Genomic DNA, 17,411 nt, shown 5'->3' with positions numbered 1-17,411 from the left:
GCCTTAAATGGCACCCCCAACTGAAATGTAAAACTGCCATTTATAATGGAATAGTATACTGTAGTATCCCTTGTTGCTGTGTAGTACTCACTGGGTTGGAGATGAGAGATGTGGTGCTCAGGGATTGGGGAAGTCCAATATTATTACGTATGAACTATATAAAAACTATTTATTCTGGGAAAAACTCTGAGAACAGGTTCGATTTGTTCTAATTTCTAAGCAAACTCCACTATGTGAGACATAAATATTACTATGTAAAGATACCTTACCAAGTACAATCCAATCCTGTGTTCTTATGCTGTATACAATGATTTTAGCCCTGATAAGTGGAGATATTACGACGGACGTTTTTGTAAGAGCACATTGAACATTAACAGAAGAGGGTGTTGCTCTCCTCTGACATGCTGTATTTTATTGATTTTACTATGATATCGGATTTCCTGGATGTTTTGCAAGTAAATCGTCCTAAAGCTATCAAAGATAAATTAAAAGGCCAGAGTGGAACCCAAAATTATACTGCTTCAATCTTCATTTTATTTACTAATTCAGCAACTTGTGTTTTACATTAAATTATATTTTCTCTGTTTTTAATGAAGCCTAATACCAAGACTCATTTACAAAGCCTGTTAAATTTGTGGCCTAATTCCAATGTAATTTCAGTTATGGGGAAGAGAAGAGCAGTTACAATTATTTTGTTTGCATTTAGCATTCATTTCAATATATAGGTGATAACTCTAATGTTTGCAAATAAGACTGAAAAAAGGTTTACAGAAGGTATAGCTAAAGCATCACAATGAATTATATTTTCTTTCACAGTATATCCATTGGGAAATATTTGTCAGTATTGGGACAGGTTGGTATAACCTGCTAAGGAATTTTGCTGCATCAAATTCGGGGTGGGCTTTCATTAATTCTACGGGGAGTTGGCTGCTCGTATGAAAGGACTGCTCCTGGGGAGCTATACCATGCTAAGTGGATACAGACATTTTTATTGGAAAACAATAAACGGGGGGGGGGGGGGGGGGCTAACTTTTCCCTAATGGAGCACACAGAGTTTAAACCAATCAATTTAGGGAGACAAGGTCTAGCCCATTTAGCCCTTTATTCTGATATTACAAGAAGCCCACCTGAATAATTAGTCCCATAACAGGAGCAGATATATAGATGCATTGGTCAAGTGTATGAACTTGTGATGTGCTGATTCTTCTATGGATGGAAATTCCCTTCCAGCGCAACAATTACTTCTGATAAGAATGGTTGTGATTTGATCAAAGAAGGAGAGATCCACTCTGCCTTATTTAAATAAATATCTAGTGTATGTTCCAAACATCAATAATCCCATTTCTCTCAGGACATTTCTAGAGTTGATGCCAGATACGTATCTCTCAGATTTTCAGCTGAACTGTGTGCTAGACTAGCACTTGGATTGATCCTCCAACCTCCGTGTCCCTGCCTTTAACTCAGGTGTGTTCCTGAATACCTACCTGAAAAATAGTCTGATGTGTAGAGGGTCTCCCCACCCCACAGGCAGGGGATATTACTTTCACTCATATCTGAAATGTTTACACTGTAACACAACTTTCTGCTTATTGCAAATTTTCTCACCTACTCCAACTACTCCTTCCTTTTTGTTTTGTTTTTGTTACTTTTTATTTTGATCATGATTAATTTTTTCTTGTTTATATTTTTAGTTATTACGAAGAAAGACAAAGAATTAAGGTAACTATTTTCAATGAGCAAACCTGCTGTGAGACTGCAATTTTGTTTAGGACTGCGTGTTGGTGTTGTGTCACATGACCTCAGATACATGTGCACATGGTGTAGGCTGTGTTTACAGAGATCTTTGTTGTTCTCACTGTAGCTTAGGGGCAGGGGGGCTAACCTGTTATGGGATGGATTGTGGGTGGCAGCTCTTTGCCTTTAACTAAATGTTCAGAAGGCCTGTATACATTGAGCTATTTCAGGGCTCACTTGAACTTTTTACTCCTTACTATAACAGGTGGGCCTACTACTAAGTACTGAGGTGAGGTTTAATCTGTTGGCCAACAGGGACACAGCTCAGTTTGTCACTCAACCTTCCAAGGCTAATCTGAGAATAACATTACAAAGGGCCATATTTCTTAAAAGTTACATTCCTATGCTATGTTGAGGTGTTAAGCACACTGTAGTTGTATAGGTACTACAAACTGTTGACCAATTAGTGCTTACAGCATTTTATTTACCGAAATGTGGAATACTACCATGTTAGATACAACTGTATTATTTCTCGAAACAACATTGTAGTAAACAATAAGTATCATCCACAGAAATACAACAGTTACTACAGCATATGCGGTATTGTAATTATAGTGATGCTGCAGTAATATACAATATTGTAAAGTTTACTCTGGAATGCGGTCATGTCTGAAGAAACTTTACATGCTAACTACGCCGTAGTATAATTCCACAAAGACGCTAGACTCGTACTTGGCCTGCCGTTCCATCAATCAGTCAACAATAAACGGACCACAGGAAGTGAGAGGTGTGAGAGGTTCTTTTAGAAGGCCTGTGTTCTGCCAGAACCTTAATTCCCTAATACCCTGACCACACTAAAGTGAACTGCTGGCACAGTTCCTCCTCCCTCCGGCCTGTAAATCTCACCTCCATTAATGATTGGTCTACACCCGCTACGTCCGTCCTTTAATCTTTATTCATTATTGGTCACAGCTGGAAGTGCTGCCTCTATACGCCTCATTCAATCCAGCGCACCGCTGTTCAGCGTGGTTGTACAGAACACACTGAGGTGAATCAACTATTAATCGCGTTTCTGTTGAGGTCTTTTCTATAAGACCACATAACGGCTACCTCCCAAATCCCCTGTGGCCCTTGATTCCAGATGACCCGACGCCAATGGCCAGAAATAGTGCACTATACAGGGAATACGGTGCCACTTGGAACCCAACCCCGGTTCTCTGTGGCTAACCTAGTCATTTCAGGCCGCTAGGTTGTGTCCACTCTCTGAGGGATTCAGCGACATGCAGTGTTTGCAGACACACACAGCATTGCCGCCGGGCCGCTGGGCTGCTGGCCTCCCGTCACTGACCGTGCCCCTTCTCAGCGGAGGCCAAATTACAGACCTCGGGGAGTAATGCCTGCCTCCCAAATGGCACCCTTTCCGGCGTGAAGTGCCCTACTTCCGAACCCGGCCCAAAGGAAAGCGTGTAGGACTCCGGTCAGAAGCAAGCGCTCTACGTGAGGGATAGCGTTCCAGTTGGTACGTAGTCCTGGTCAGTCACAGAGCCCTAATCTGTACCCTTCAGAGAGGTACTCATTCTGAACTGCTCCACTGCACATCCAGCTGTGGAAAATGGATATGTCAAATTGTGCGCAATTAGAGGTCCCAGTATGGGGCCCCAGTGCAGACAAACAGTTAGCGCTGTCCTCTCCCTGACTTTGACATAATGCTCATTTGGGGGTTTCTTCCTTCCACATTAAATGTTTAAATGAGCGCTGACATGCCTAAGCCAGGCACGCTCTCTTCTTTATTGTTCTGCCAATGCACCTCATTCAAGTGCATTTTGTTTCTGCTTGGGAAAAGGAAAAAAAGAGGCAGCAGTAATATGGAGCAGCGGTATATAGATCTTGTGGCGTTTTGTCGTGACGGACAGGCTTTGTGCATCTGATGCTTCATCTGCAGTGCATTGATTTGTCGAGCTAATCGTTTTTCCTCTCTGATACATAACCTTGCATTATGTATGCTAAGTAGGCCCTTCTGTTCAGGGCCTTTTAAAATGATCTGCCCATTCGCTGGCCATTATTACCCATTACTTTCCCCCACAACTGCCCATATCCCCTCTCTCTCCAACTATCCAGGTCTGCCTCCCAAATGGCAACCTGTCCTTGAAGTGCACACCTTTTTACCAGAGCCTTGTAGTGTCTACGATAAAGGGGCTCAATTAGGGTGTAACCTACCACTTACCAGGCAGTCATGCTGTTTCCTATAGCCTAGGTCAGACAGATGTGCAACAGCAAGACTCATGTTGTTGTGTTTCACCCTCACAGTGGGCAATCTAAGATTCAAAACAATGTCTTTCGGGGTAAACAGCTGAGGGGTGAGGCTGATGGAAGCACTCTAAGGTCATAAGGAATTTATAAGTTATTTTCATTTAGAATGCATGTCCAGTCCAAGTAGATGTTAAAGTAAAGTAGAAACTGCAGAATGCCCCTTTAAAATAATGATCAGATAACCTAGATTTAATGACTCACAGCTGATCGACAATAGTGTAAAACAGCTTTTAGCTACAAACAACAAAGCTCAGCGATTCCATTGGTTTGTTGACGCATGGTCAATTCTCAACCAATACAAACCCTAATCGAATGTGACATATTTCTGAATGCCAAAAGTCTTTGTTGCACTGCAGGTGCAAATTGCAATCTCACTGTTGGATTGACTAAATGAGCTCCACAAGAAGAATCAAAATCATTAGTAGTCGTCAGGACTTGATGATCTTATCTCATCAATGCTGGAATTTGATGATTATTCTTTATAATTGCATTCTTCATCGCTACTTACAGGGCCTTGATATTATTTCATTAGCATGTACTCAACAGAACAGTTTCATGCTCATGGCCTGGACAGAAAGTAGCGCACTACATAAGAAACATGGTGCCATGTGGGACAGCCTCTAATCTCAGTTGTAACCGAAGATTGACATCTTCAGCAATGGGCTACAGCTTCTCACTGACCACTGACTCACATTGACAACTCCTTCACACAGCTCTCAACACACATTTCATATGCAGAAGCATGGAAAATACAATTATGCATAATTCAACAGACAGTAAAAACAGCTGACAGAGTTAAAGTGTGTGTGTTTGCATGCCTTTGAATGTGTGAGGTTCTGTGTGAGTGCACATCTGCAGGAGTGAGTTCAAGGCATTAGAGGATGGTGGTGTGGTGTTTTGTTTTCTCGTCTGACAGCGAGTCCATACAGTCTGTTATATGCGACATTACTGCCGGCTAGTGTCTCTTGAACTAATCAATACTTAAAGGCAGATCCAACAATATGATGTATGCACAAAGTAAACAACAAAGCGGGTCAATTACTGCAACAACGGCGCATTGACGTGCGATACAAAAACAGAACTGAGTTCTCCTCAGTTCTGTTCCCGTGGCTACCATGCTGTGACAGTGTAAAGAGGAAACTGTGAGCATGGCCAGATAGTGTGTCTTTATGAGATAAGTCCTGCATCGCGCACATCTCCCTGCCTGATGCTACACGTGGTCACGTCATTTCACTGAACCAACCCTCTGCAAGAGGATCTTCCGTCAATCTTGTCAATTGTCCTATTTGTGTGTCTGCGTGTGTTGTGTGTGTTGTGTGTTTGTGCGTGTGCGTGTGCGTGAGAGAGAGTCTAAATTCAGCCTAAATTCTGTTAGAGTTTAGGGGAAAGGGAGAGGCGGATTTGCCCTGCACCCTTGTTATTAAAGGTTCCATGACTCACTCGCAATCACACGGTAACAAATAACACATGTCAAAATACAGCAGCAGATAGTGTGGGGGGGGGGGGGGGGGGGGAGTGGGAGAGGTGTGAGCACAGGCGGTTGAGAGAGAGGCTTACCGATGGCCATGATGTTGCTCTGAACAGAGGCTGCCAGTAGCGTCAACAAGCTCAGAGTCCATAGACCACAGGTCGAGTAAGAAGGGAATGCCATGGTCAGTTGGACACACAGATCTGTTGGTTTGTCCCACTGAATCCTCGCGTAAGCCAAGGACCACCAGGGTGCAACCTGCAGGGGCAAGGGGATTAAAGCATGACTGGGCCTGTTTTCTGATTGGTTGGTTGGTGCCGGATAAACATTTTGACTTTGTTACTCATTCACTGCTCCAAGGGTTTTCTCAAGCAGCCTGTGCCACATGGAACTGAGTGGTGATGCAGGGATGGAGCCTAACAGCCCATAGAGAGCAGTAGGCAGCCTGGGTCCAAACAGCCCAAAGGCAGGAGTAGGCGACCTTGGTCCAGGAGGGCCACAGGCATGTTGAATCCAACCATCCACAAAACTGATGAATTAGCTCAGTCAGTCCAGTGTGGTGACTCGCTAGGACAAAATCCTGCAGCACTCCAGGAACACACCAATAATCTGAGGCGGTTGTGAACTATGTGGTGATGGTTGTTCCGGGGCGTTTAGAGTAATGATGTCTAGAGCCATGGTCATCACGTTTAATCCTATGTGAAATGATGTCTATTTTAGGGATTTCCAAGCATAGCTCCAGAGCTGTCTGTGTCCTCTGGAATGGGGGATTATTTTTTATGTAAGGGAATCGGCATTTCTCTGCCTTTCTGCAAAAAAATCTTGGTTAATGTAACAAATGAATGAAAGTCTTATTCAGTACTTTTAGAACTTCTACCAACCTTGTCAGTCAGCAAGCAGGCTAAGACAATTAGAGAAGCTACTTCAACCTGATTGATAGCCTGAAATGGCTTCTTACTGAACAAATTAATTTACAAACATACCTCATTCGAATATTGTCTATCAATAATGTTTTTTAGCAGCTATGCCAAAGACATAACTAAACCAACAATCTGTTGTTTTTAATGGGAGTCTAGTGAAGCTGAGCTGGCAATATTAGGTTCCAGTGAAACACTGGAACAATAGATTCACCAAGTCAGGAATGGACTTCACGCCTACTGAATATCCTATAGGATATAAGGTACCTATAGGTATGCTGAAGGTTTACACAAAACTAATGAAACAGCATGTTGTAGTGTGATCATGCATTTACAGTTAACCTGTTCCAGTGAAGCTGTTCCAGTCATGTCATGTGTATGGTACGTTAATCAACATATAATGTGGAAGAGGAAAGGGAGACAGGTGGAATCGTAGAACACATAGCATGCATCAGCTTTTCATCTACATGTGTGGCCCTTAATGCGCTAGAGATCAGATAGTACTGTATTTCTGTATGTGTGACGTGACTGATGACATGAATCCAGCGGACTGGGTGCAGTTCAGGTAGCTATCCTGATGGCATCCAGTGGGACGGTTCTTATATAAGATCATGTTTAAACTTTGATTATTGAACCATGTGTACTTTATTATTTGCCACCAAATAGTGGAACCTAATAGCAGAATCTAAGAAAGTCTGTGGGCAGAGCCGAGCACAAGCAAGCGACATCCTAAATCTTAATGGGCAATATCGGTGCATTCTGGCATGTTTCTGTGTACGCAATAACTGAGTTTGCCCTGCACTGCTTCTAAACAATACAATTTTGTCAGCAAAATGTCCCTTCAGTTCCATCTTGATACATGAGCTTCCACCACCCAGCTACTGGGCTTCCTCTCCCCAAAGAGAGTGGACATCATAACCTGATTTCTTTATATGTCATTCTGTTGCTGTGCTGTGTGTGTGTGTGTGTTTGTGTGTCACTCTACACAAAAGATGGTAGATACTGTGTGGAGACTGTCAACTCAGGACATTTACAATTGAAATAAAATAGTCATCTCCGGTTAACTTGCTCCATTTTGATGTTAGATGGGTCATGTCTACTTAGCTCATTAACTTCGATTGAAGAAGAAAAGATAAAGCCAAAGTTCTTGCTTCCTCTTCCTGTTCCGTCTCTATTCCCTACTCTCCTCTACTGACAGGATCTGTGTACCTTGTTAGGGAGTAAGGAACCACCTACTAGGCAGAACGGGGGGCAACCAAGTCTTTGTCTATTTCGGTCAGTGTGCCCCCTCCTCAAAATACAGCTGACACATATAAATAATTAATTGCATGAATAATTATGATAAAACAAAAAGTACCACTGTGAGCACGAAACCTCAGATAGGGACCCTTGCCAGGGCTTCAGGCGTACCATAAACAAAAGTGTCTAAATCACTAAAGGTGGAATGTATGTGTTTTTGGGGCCCATTACACTCAGGTTTACAGTTTTGTAATTTTAGGCCACTAGGTAGGCCACTTTTCTTAATGAATCCCATTGTCTGAAAGCCTTGAAAATACAGAAACAATGCTAAACAGATAATCTATAGGCTACAGATAACATATACAATTTTTAAATAAATGGACTTGGAGGTTAAATAAAGTGTGCTTTCTTATTTTACCAAAGTTTGCTAACTATTATGGAGTACTTACACTAATTAAGACGTCAGTAATATCTCAACCGTTTTATCAAAATCATAAATTACCACGCGACTTGAGTAAATGGGTTCGACAATGACAATGTCAGACTCATTAATAATATAAATTAAACAAATCAATTACCCCTGTTGGCCAAGCAAAATGCAGTAGTGATGCTCGCACCTGTCGCCCTCTGAGAATTCCCTGGCTGTGTTCTTTCCTGTACATGACATAGATGTAGCGCACACTGTCACTATAATACCCTCAGCCCCTCACACGCACACTCTAAAATAGACTTACATGGCTGCCGAGGCAAAGCGAGGATCTATCCTCGAAATGTTCCTTCATTGCAACCGTTCCGTAGCGCAAGCCATGCGATAGAGGTTGCCTGCGGGACGGGCGGGCAAATAGGGCGGGGATATAGAATGATGTGCTGGTGGGATGTGTTTATTGTTGTTGGAGCTATTCAAGGCGTGTGTCGAGTGTTTCGAGGAAAACACATAACTGATAGGTCTACAGAATATCGTTACAACGCTGGTTGCCAGTAGCCTAATAGCCTTTTATATGGGTTCGGATAAATGCACTCTAAAGATAGCCCAAGGCACCTGCATTGCTGCTGGGTGAGGGACAGAATCGAGAAAGAAGCCTGGGAATGGTTTTATCGTGCCGGATTGCTTTCCCTAAACCTTTCTAGAAATATAAAGAATTAACAACGTGGAAAGGCAGTCGGAGGTACACCTCCAGGCGTATAAACTTAAAAATGAAGGTACACACGGTGCTCTGTTGTAACCTATTGCAGCAACACGACCAATAGTAAAAAACCGTGGAGGGAAAGGAAAGGCATTACGTAGGCTACAGTCCAATAACAAAAAATATATTCGCACCAAATTATACAACACGTCTACGGTTTTATTCTCGGGTCAAAATATAACGGTTTACTCCCTCCAGCACCTGCCAGTAACCTGGGCTAGGCTGATGAGCGAGGCACACAGGCACATTCCAGGACACGGACGCATCGTATATACAACAGTGACAGGTGTCTCCCGTTCGTTACAGTCCGGACACAGCCAACAACAATAATGTTCCTAGGGACATAAGCAGCATACACACCGATATACGCCTGTGGAGCCCGGATCTTGCACGTATATTTGTCGCCGTTGGTTCTGGGGGTGTTCCGGTATATAAAGCAGGATAGCTAGCGCTGGCTCTGAGATCTCTTTGGGTCTGTCTGTATTGACTTTTTTCCTTCCTTCTTCGGCTTCTTGTTTTTCTTGCTTTTCCCTCTCTCTCCACGGCTACCGTTCACTGCAGCAAAAACAGTCTGTCTGAAAGACAGGAGGGAGGGCGGCTTGTGGGGCGGAGGTGGGAGGGGGAGGGGATTTTAATACGATTTGGCCCATACCATTCGGATAAAAGGGCCAGAGAATACTGACTGGGAAAGGGAGAGATAGACAGATTGAGATGTATTTGGAGACAAACGGAGATGTAATAGATTACCCAGTATAATTTCCTATTAGTGTTCTTCCAGAAACATAACTATTGTATTGCTGAATTGTTATTCATCTGACTTTTATAGATAATTTGATTGTGTGTAGTTTTAATAGTTACCTAGCTTATAACTAGTAGTGTTATTAAGACTAGCATCAATATAACCGATGTAGATAACAGTTAAGACATTAGCCTTTGTTTTATCATGGTTTCTGAATTGAAACTCGGGGGGGGGGGGCTTTTTGGTGACAGCGCGAGGCGTTGTCTGAGTGGAATCACCACGCGCAAGGCCGGGCAGACTACACTGGTGGGTGTTCAGCGCAGGTGGGGGGGGGGGGTCAACTCGCCAGGGGATTAAGGATTAGTTTTGCACGCGGATTAGTTCTTGTGTGGGGAGGCATGGGGTTAAAACATGGTGGATGGCGGTCCAATCACCACCATAGGCGACAAACAGGAGGCGGGAGGAAATCAATGTCAAATTGGGAGGGGACAGGAGAGTAGGGGTAAGGATCACTGTAGTCTATTACTGACGGCTGTTGTAGCATGGTAGTTCATAGAGATGTAATTCCTCTTTGTTTTAAATGTATACACATTGCGACACGTTTCTATTTATTCCAAGATGTTTTGTATCCCGTAAATTAAATTGAGGATTTTTACTTCGTGTTAACTTAGGAACAAAATGATAGATTATCTACAAAAGTCCCGGATGTGGCCAGAGAGCGATGGCCAGTTCCAGGTGCTGAAAACCAAAGCACAGTGCCTCAGGTTGTCTTTGCGCGCGCTTTCCTGAACTTCAGTTTCATCACCAACACGTCATTTGGACAATTTAGTGATGATCCTGTAGCCTATTCATAGAATACAATTTAAGTTGTCGAGGCTAATTACAAAAGGTTTTCACATTAGCATGTCCTTTTGTTTGTAATGATTCTAATTAACGTGTTGCTCTTATTAATAAATATCCAATTAAATATGATATTGGCAGGCCTGTAAACGTCATGCAAAAACGTGAGACATTATTGTCTATCATTAAAATTATTATAATTTCCCACAATACTGGTAGTCAGAGAGCAGATTTAACGTATTCCTCGTGAATGACGTATGGATGGATGTGTGAATGAATTCAGATCACATGAAAGGATAAGGGTGGAATGAATGAAAAGGCAGTTGAGTGTTTAAGTTTACAAGCTGTCGAGAACTGAAATATTCCAAGGGAAAATGTTTGATATGGGAGTCACTCAGAAACAAGCGGTGCATAAAATCCTTTACTATATTGTTAAAGAAAATCGCGGTGCTGCGAAGAGAATCGATCATGCGTTAGAGAAACCTATGCACAACTGTTCTGGAAATTATCGAAACATGAGCTATGCCTCCAGATAATTTGCATCGGGCTATCTAAGCTATTTCATCCATATCCATATTATGACATGTTAGTAAGGACATTTACTTCTAATGCATAAAATATTTCAGTATGTACATTTTTCTATTTAGTAGGATGATGTTTCCTAAAAAGCCACCCGGCTCCACCCATCTCTGCCGGGACTCGAACCCGGAGCCTCTGGATTAGAAGTCCAGCGCGCTATTCCATTGCGCCACAGAGACTGAGTCTCACAATTCGATGAAAATCGGGTTTATATCCCCCTCCTTTCAAACGTTATCGAGCATCCTCAGCAACATCACGCAGCATCAGGACCGGTTAGCTGCTGTTCGCGGACATACCGGTAGGGGTCGCGCTACCCGTATCCCTATGCAGCACCAAGATGGCGATGTCATTCACTATGGAATTCATCCATAAAGATAGAAAGAGGTCTTGTCTGTGTATGCTTGCCATTATAATGATAGTATGAGCAACGGTAGCGTTCTCAATTTCAATATAATTCATTGGCTGATACCTTCCTTTGTTCTGGTTGGTCATGGATAAGCAAATGATCAGTCAGGCCACAAGAAATAATTTGCCAATGAAGCTAAAAATCCCTCCTAATTGACTAGATTAAAATAGCAGATTCCTTCAATGACTAATCTCCCAGTAAATTACTCTAACCATCTCAATGATTTAATCAGAGGATAGGCGAATGTCTGATTTCATCCATCAATAATGTAGAGCAACCTCTAATGAAAACAATATAGACTAATATATAATTAGCATTTAAATAATATTTGGTGTATTGGTTACAATTCATTTAAAGGTCCAAAATCCAATGAAAGCATCTTATAAAATGCTGTCATCATGGATATTTCTCCCCATCTCTCTTGGTAAATAGAATATATTACTCTTCCTTACGTCATCTTTTTTCTCTAGCCCATGCACTCTGTAGCCAAATCAAAAACACCAGTTTAGGCCAAATAAATTTCACAAGGCTTCACAAATATCAGCTTTTACAATTTGGCAGGCTTAAAGTTTGCAGTACCCATCCACTATCCTTCGAAGGCTAAATCAGTGATTTATTGATTAGAGGAAAAACATTCAAATTACCAGTGAAACTGTCTCCAGGGGCCACCTTTGTATTTACATACAGTATTGGAAAGGGTATTATGCAGTTAATTTAGCAAATTTTAAGTGTTCGGAAAATGCACAATGCATACTTCTAACTAAACCGATTAGTTTTCCGAGATACGAAGGGAGCAGAGAAATAAGGGGGGAGAGAGAGGAGAGGAGAGCGCCTGTGTGGCTCGGTGGGAGGTGAAGCCTCAGGCAGCAGGAGCTAGTTCAGAAGTCATAGTTAGTTTCAAACACAGAGTGCCTTGCAGGGGCTCATGATGTAAACACAGAGCATTATGCTCCTGTTGTTTTAGACAAACAACAACTAACACATCATGGGGATATTTAGCTTGTGGGCATCTAACCACGTACCAGAAAGTCAGAACACTGCCAGTCTTCATATTAGACAAAGAATAAACGGTGATGTGCGGACACAGTGTAGTCTTTCCCACTGTAGTCAGGGTGCTCTGTCCACATCATTGCAGCAGTGGTGTCTAGAGACAAAACCGGTCCAATATCCCAGAGGTATTCAAATCGGGAGATTGTGAGATGTTAATACATACATTAACTGCAATGTTTTATTATACTTTTTCTTACACACAATCATTTTATGCTACAATACATAGCATAGTTTGCTTATGTTGCTTTAAGAGTAACACATTTCACACAGCCAACTGATGCAGACCAATGAAAATATGTATTTTATTGAACGGCCACCAGCTGTCCATATAGGAAAGTTCCACTGGAAATGTTGTTACACCCCACCCCAAGGAAAGAAATGCATTTCCTGCAAAAATAAGTTTGTATAACACTTGCCAGTGTTATTATCAGTTACTTGAAGCTCTGAATGATCTAAATGTGGATATTTTCAAGATACATTGGAGACATAATAGAAGACAGATGTAGGACACATTAACATGAGATGCGTTCCAAATAGCAACGCAGTTCCTATATTCTTGTGCACTATATTTGACCAGAACCCAATGGACCCTTTCTTTTGTCAAAAGCAGTGCACTTTAAAAGGAGTCGTTTGAGACACAAGGATAATTATTCCACCCCCAAACTGTAATCAAACAAAATCATATTCAGTTAGATAACAGACATGGTGATATTGGGGTCATATTCCCATTTTGCAGCCTGGTGGAACCAGACTGATCTGGCTCTCACACATTGTTTCACTGACTTTGTTAAAGGAATGTAACTTTCCTCAACTGGGTTTAAGACACATTCTCACCCTTAAAGTTGTCTATGGGGGGAAAAAAATAAATAAACATGCCTACATTTTTTGTTAAATCAGCCATTGCAAACATCCGCTGTATTTAACCACAGCTAGTTAAAAACCTCTTGAAATAATACAGGAGTGTGAGCATATTCATTTTGTAATGGCCAAATCACCTTCAATGAAGTTACAATTACATAAAAAAAAAATTCAAACACGTGAACACAGCAACAAATCGGAGCGAGGCCATGCGTCCATGAACTACAAAACCGTTTTGATTTGACATTTATTCATCAAGTCGTTTTTTTGTGTTGGTGCCACAAAGACAAGAACATAAACTAGAACAATCGCTTCTCCACCATCAACTGTGTCCATATTCTCTCCTCTCTCTCTCCTCCCCCTCTTCTCATGCTGCTCCCTTGTACGCAACGGCAGCAATGGTGGTCAGTACGGTCAGCACGATGACCGTGTAGCCGGAGCCATACACCTCAGGAATCTTAAATCCCTTTCCACTATCCCAGCACTAAGAGAAAAAGCGAGAGAAGAAACCAACGGTTATTTTAAGGACAGACACTCAGATTAGTTTAAAAAAGTAGTGAACGTGTGTACCTACCAGATGGCGGATTCCATTGAAGGTGTGGTAGGACAATGGAAAGGCAATGCCAAACTTAGCCAGTCCAATTAGAGCAGGACCAAAAGACTGGGAGTGGATCAGGTCCAGGTAGTAAGGGTAGCTTCCTGGCAACACCAACGCCAACAGCGCAAACGCAGAGACACCTGAGGGAGGAGACAATGACATGCTGTACTTGGAGGTCTGTGGTCACGTGGGCCATTTCACAGGCCGTAAGAAGTCGCCACAGTGGTTACCTGCACTCAGTCCCAGTCCGGTGCCTCGGTGTGAGATGGACATCATCATAGGCACTGACCACCTGTGAGTCACAGGGTAAAATGAAAACACACAGCAGTGAAACACGGGATGTAAACCCTTAATAAAATACATATACAGAATAATAAAGGATAGACATACATAGCGTACATAGTGAGGAATGGTTATGTATTTCAACAGTAGACCTGCTCCATAAACAAGATCACCATATAACTGAATCAACGCTGTCGGCCTGGTTTTATACAGGACTAATCTCAGAGATGGCCTTGAGATTCAATAGACTGTACATACACATCAGGAACAGAGACCAGCACAAGGAAAAACTAATAATCCACTCATGCTAGGTTTTCATCCAATTGACAATAGATCTAAGCAGGAAAGCCTGCATAAAGAAGATTCTAATTTTCCCACAAGTGCCGTTTCCAGCAAACCATATTGTTGTGGATAGACAGCAGTGCGGGATGACACAGTGAACATAAAACGTATCGTTCCCACTTGAGTTTTCATGGTAGCGTTAGCGATTAGCCAACACCATCCGTGTGCGGGGGGGTGTTGGTAATCAAACATGGCTGCTTGCCTCATTGCACTTTAGCAACTACTTGTGGCTGATTAGCCATCTGTGAGCTCAGTCGAGCTATAAAGACAGAAAGCGAGTTTTCTTTCCCGCGCATAGTGATTCCAATTAGACTTCTGGGTTGAGCTAGAAGCGCGAAAAAAGACCAGAATGGGCTAGATGCTTTAGAACACATATCAAATGGATATTCCGAAACTGGAGATAAGCATGTTAAATGTAAAAAAAACAAAACACTGTTTTAGTTGTGGCACAAAAACATTAAATAGCAAATGTAGCCCCTCTGGTCTTAACAGTGTGGTTAGGCTACACGGTATAATGATAATATTGACAGCATATTATTTGTATATGTCCAGAAAAAAAAAAAAAACAGCACCCACACAGTGTTCTATCAGAAATAGACACTAGTTTATTAGAAAGCAGCATCAAGCTTATCACTGTGCACTTTTGCCACCCTGTAAAGTTCATCGTTTATTCAATCTGTAGCCTAGATTAATGAACAGCATTGCTTTCCTGAGACATTCTGCTGCAGGACCAGATAAATCAATGCATGACTTTAAGTTTCCTTCGATTTGATGTCTCTTCTATCAATATCTGCACAAAAGGCGTTTCCACTACCATTTCTGGCATAACACATTTTACAGATAAAATATCAACCCAACATGTTAAACAAACAACTTCTGTCAACGCCTATACAATCTACCAACATATCCTGTTTACATCTGCCGGGTCATGACTTTATTAAAATGAGCCATTCATCTGCACAAAATGGTATGATTGAAACATTGTTCCAGATTGCAACTGATGAGGGGCAGTGTGTCATCATTTAATCAGAAATTATGCTAAGAGCACAAGACTTCCCACTCACCACTAACACATGGCAACTTCATGAAAAGCTCCGTCAAACAGAATGTTGAATTTAAACATACAGTACTGGTTGTCTGCTGAGTTGGTCCTTGTAGGAGAATGTTAGGCTATTAGGCCAACATTGAAGAGTTTTTGTCTGAATGTGGTTCTGCTGGTTATGGATGGACAACCAGTTAAGTTCATTTGGATATATTTTTATTCAACATTCTGGCTTGTTGAGGTATCCTTTTCTATTAACTTGTTTCAGAGGGTCAAGGAGTAACCATAACAGTCTGATAAGAGAATTTGGCTCCTCGAAAGGCACTATATGAGTCCCCTGTAATATAATTATTAATAATGTTTATGGAATCACAAACATAGCCAACTTACTTATAAACGGTCACATGTGGAGACATAGGTCGGTTCAATTTGTTGTTTTTGGCCCAAAATTTGTTCATTTCCTCCTTGGCAGTGGTTCCCATTGGAACAGCACTAAGGCAGAGAGTAGAACTGAATTTAGAAAACATACAGCCATAGCACATGCACACATATAGCAGTACATTCATGCAAATTTAATAAATAACTAACACACAGGCATCTACTCACTGTCTGTAGAGAACGCCAAACTGAGAGCGGGAAAGGCAAGTGCCCTGCCGGGTTAATGACCTGTTAAAAGGATTAGTTGGATATAGGTGAGGCAAAGTCGAGTAATGGCTCAGTGAATAGGACAGCAATCATAAATCGTCAGGTCAAAGTTCAAAATTTCAAGCAAGGATGTTCAAGTACAAACCCCTTAATACAGAAAAATACAGCCCTCTATATAGGGAAGATACTAGTATGCTAAATATTTAGCTAAGCAGCTACATGTAGCTGCATGTAGATCAACTTATTCGGGTCACCCAAGAAATGAGAGAAGTCCCTAGTTGGCCAACTCTCCAAGGTTGGGACAAGTTATTGTAGCTGCTTAGGTTAACAAGGATACTAAACAAGTTAACAAGGACAGTTTACAAGCTGGGTTACGTTGGCTAGATAGCTATCCAGTTTGACCAACGTGGCATCCCGCTTAATCTGGCGTTCCTTAACTACTAAAAATAAATTGTTTAAGTCTCTAATCTGTTGTCATAGTAGAAGCTACAGCAGCCAACCTACATGCTAACATGTAAAGCAATCTTTAACGTAATGACGATAGTATTATCGGAATATGCAAACTCTCCAGCTAAACAACCGAACCTAATCAAACTTCAAAAGACACAATAATCGAATCGACAAACGAAAGTAGACCCCAAATACATTCTGTCGAAGTTATACCAGGAATACATATCAACTGACCTTAGAAACAACGCCATTTTTTCTTTGACAGGTGGAACAGGATATTACGTAACTCTATTAACTTCCGTACTGGGACCGATCTGTACTGCCATTTTGAGAAGGTCATTTTAAAAGCTAGTCCTGGGGGGTGGGGGCAAACTACGGCCCGGAGTGGCTGATCCGGTCTTATTTCGGCATTATTTCAGCGATATTTCCCGTTTTCATCACAAAACAATCCATCGATGTTAATTGTGTAAAACCGAAGAGAAACCGTTATTGACTGAACACGAAATGTCTCAAAAGGGAATATAAAAAACAATTTCAGAGCGTGATGTCAGATTAATGGCTACAGTTAAAAATAATGCGAGACTAATATCAGAGTGAGTGCATCGTCCACTTGAACCGTGTAATGTTCAATTCCATGTGTTATAATGACTAGAAGAGTATCTGGGACAGGTTTCTTTGCAGTAAATGCGCTGATAGATCAAAAATGGTTGTTCTGGGGGATGGGCTGA

General features: G+C 41.8%; 2 protein-coding genes and 1 non-coding gene across 5 annotated transcripts in view; all 3 read right to left on the bottom strand.

Moving 5' to 3' along the window:
* cadm3 (cell adhesion molecule 3) overlaps positions 1-9,455 on the bottom strand; it is a 52,824-nt gene extending 43,369 nt beyond the window's left edge. For both annotated transcript variants that reach the window (XM_010894547.3, XM_010894548.3), the window contains exons 1-2: positions 9,213-9,455; positions 5,602-5,770 (exon numbers count right to left, since the gene is read on the bottom strand). In XM_010894547.3, the coding sequence (XP_010892849.1) occupies positions 5,602-5,695 (94 nt within the window). In that variant the 5' untranslated portion in view covers positions 5,696-5,770; positions 9,213-9,455. The remainder of the gene's footprint in view (positions 1-5,601; positions 5,771-9,212) is intronic.
* Positions 9,456-11,115: 1,660 nt separating this feature from the next.
* trnar-ucu lies at positions 11,116-11,189 on the bottom strand. Its single transcript has one exon. It is a non-coding gene; the product is annotated as a tRNA-Arg (tRNA).
* A 1,555-nt stretch (positions 11,190-12,744) lies between these two features.
* Positions 12,745-16,943, bottom strand: sdhc (succinate dehydrogenase complex, subunit C, integral membrane protein). 2 transcript variants are annotated; one of them, XM_010894553.4, is made up of 6 exons: positions 16,738-16,758; positions 16,195-16,254; positions 15,979-16,080; positions 14,153-14,214; positions 13,899-14,062; positions 12,745-13,808 (listed from the first exon to the last, which is right to left on the bottom strand). In XM_010894553.4, coding segments are annotated over exons 1-6 (507 nt in total). In that variant the 5' UTR covers positions 16,740-16,758; the 3' UTR covers positions 12,745-13,691.
* Positions 16,944-17,411: the final 468 nt, after the last annotated feature.

Source organism: Esox lucius, chromosome 3, assembly GCF_011004845.1.
Source record: "Esox lucius isolate fEsoLuc1 chromosome 3, fEsoLuc1.pri, whole genome shotgun sequence".
NCBI classification, from domain to species: Eukaryota; Metazoa; Chordata; class Actinopteri; order Esociformes; family Esocidae; genus Esox; species Esox lucius.
The sequence above is the reverse complement of the archived record's forward strand: the minus strand, read 5'-3'. Positions and strand labels throughout refer to the sequence as shown.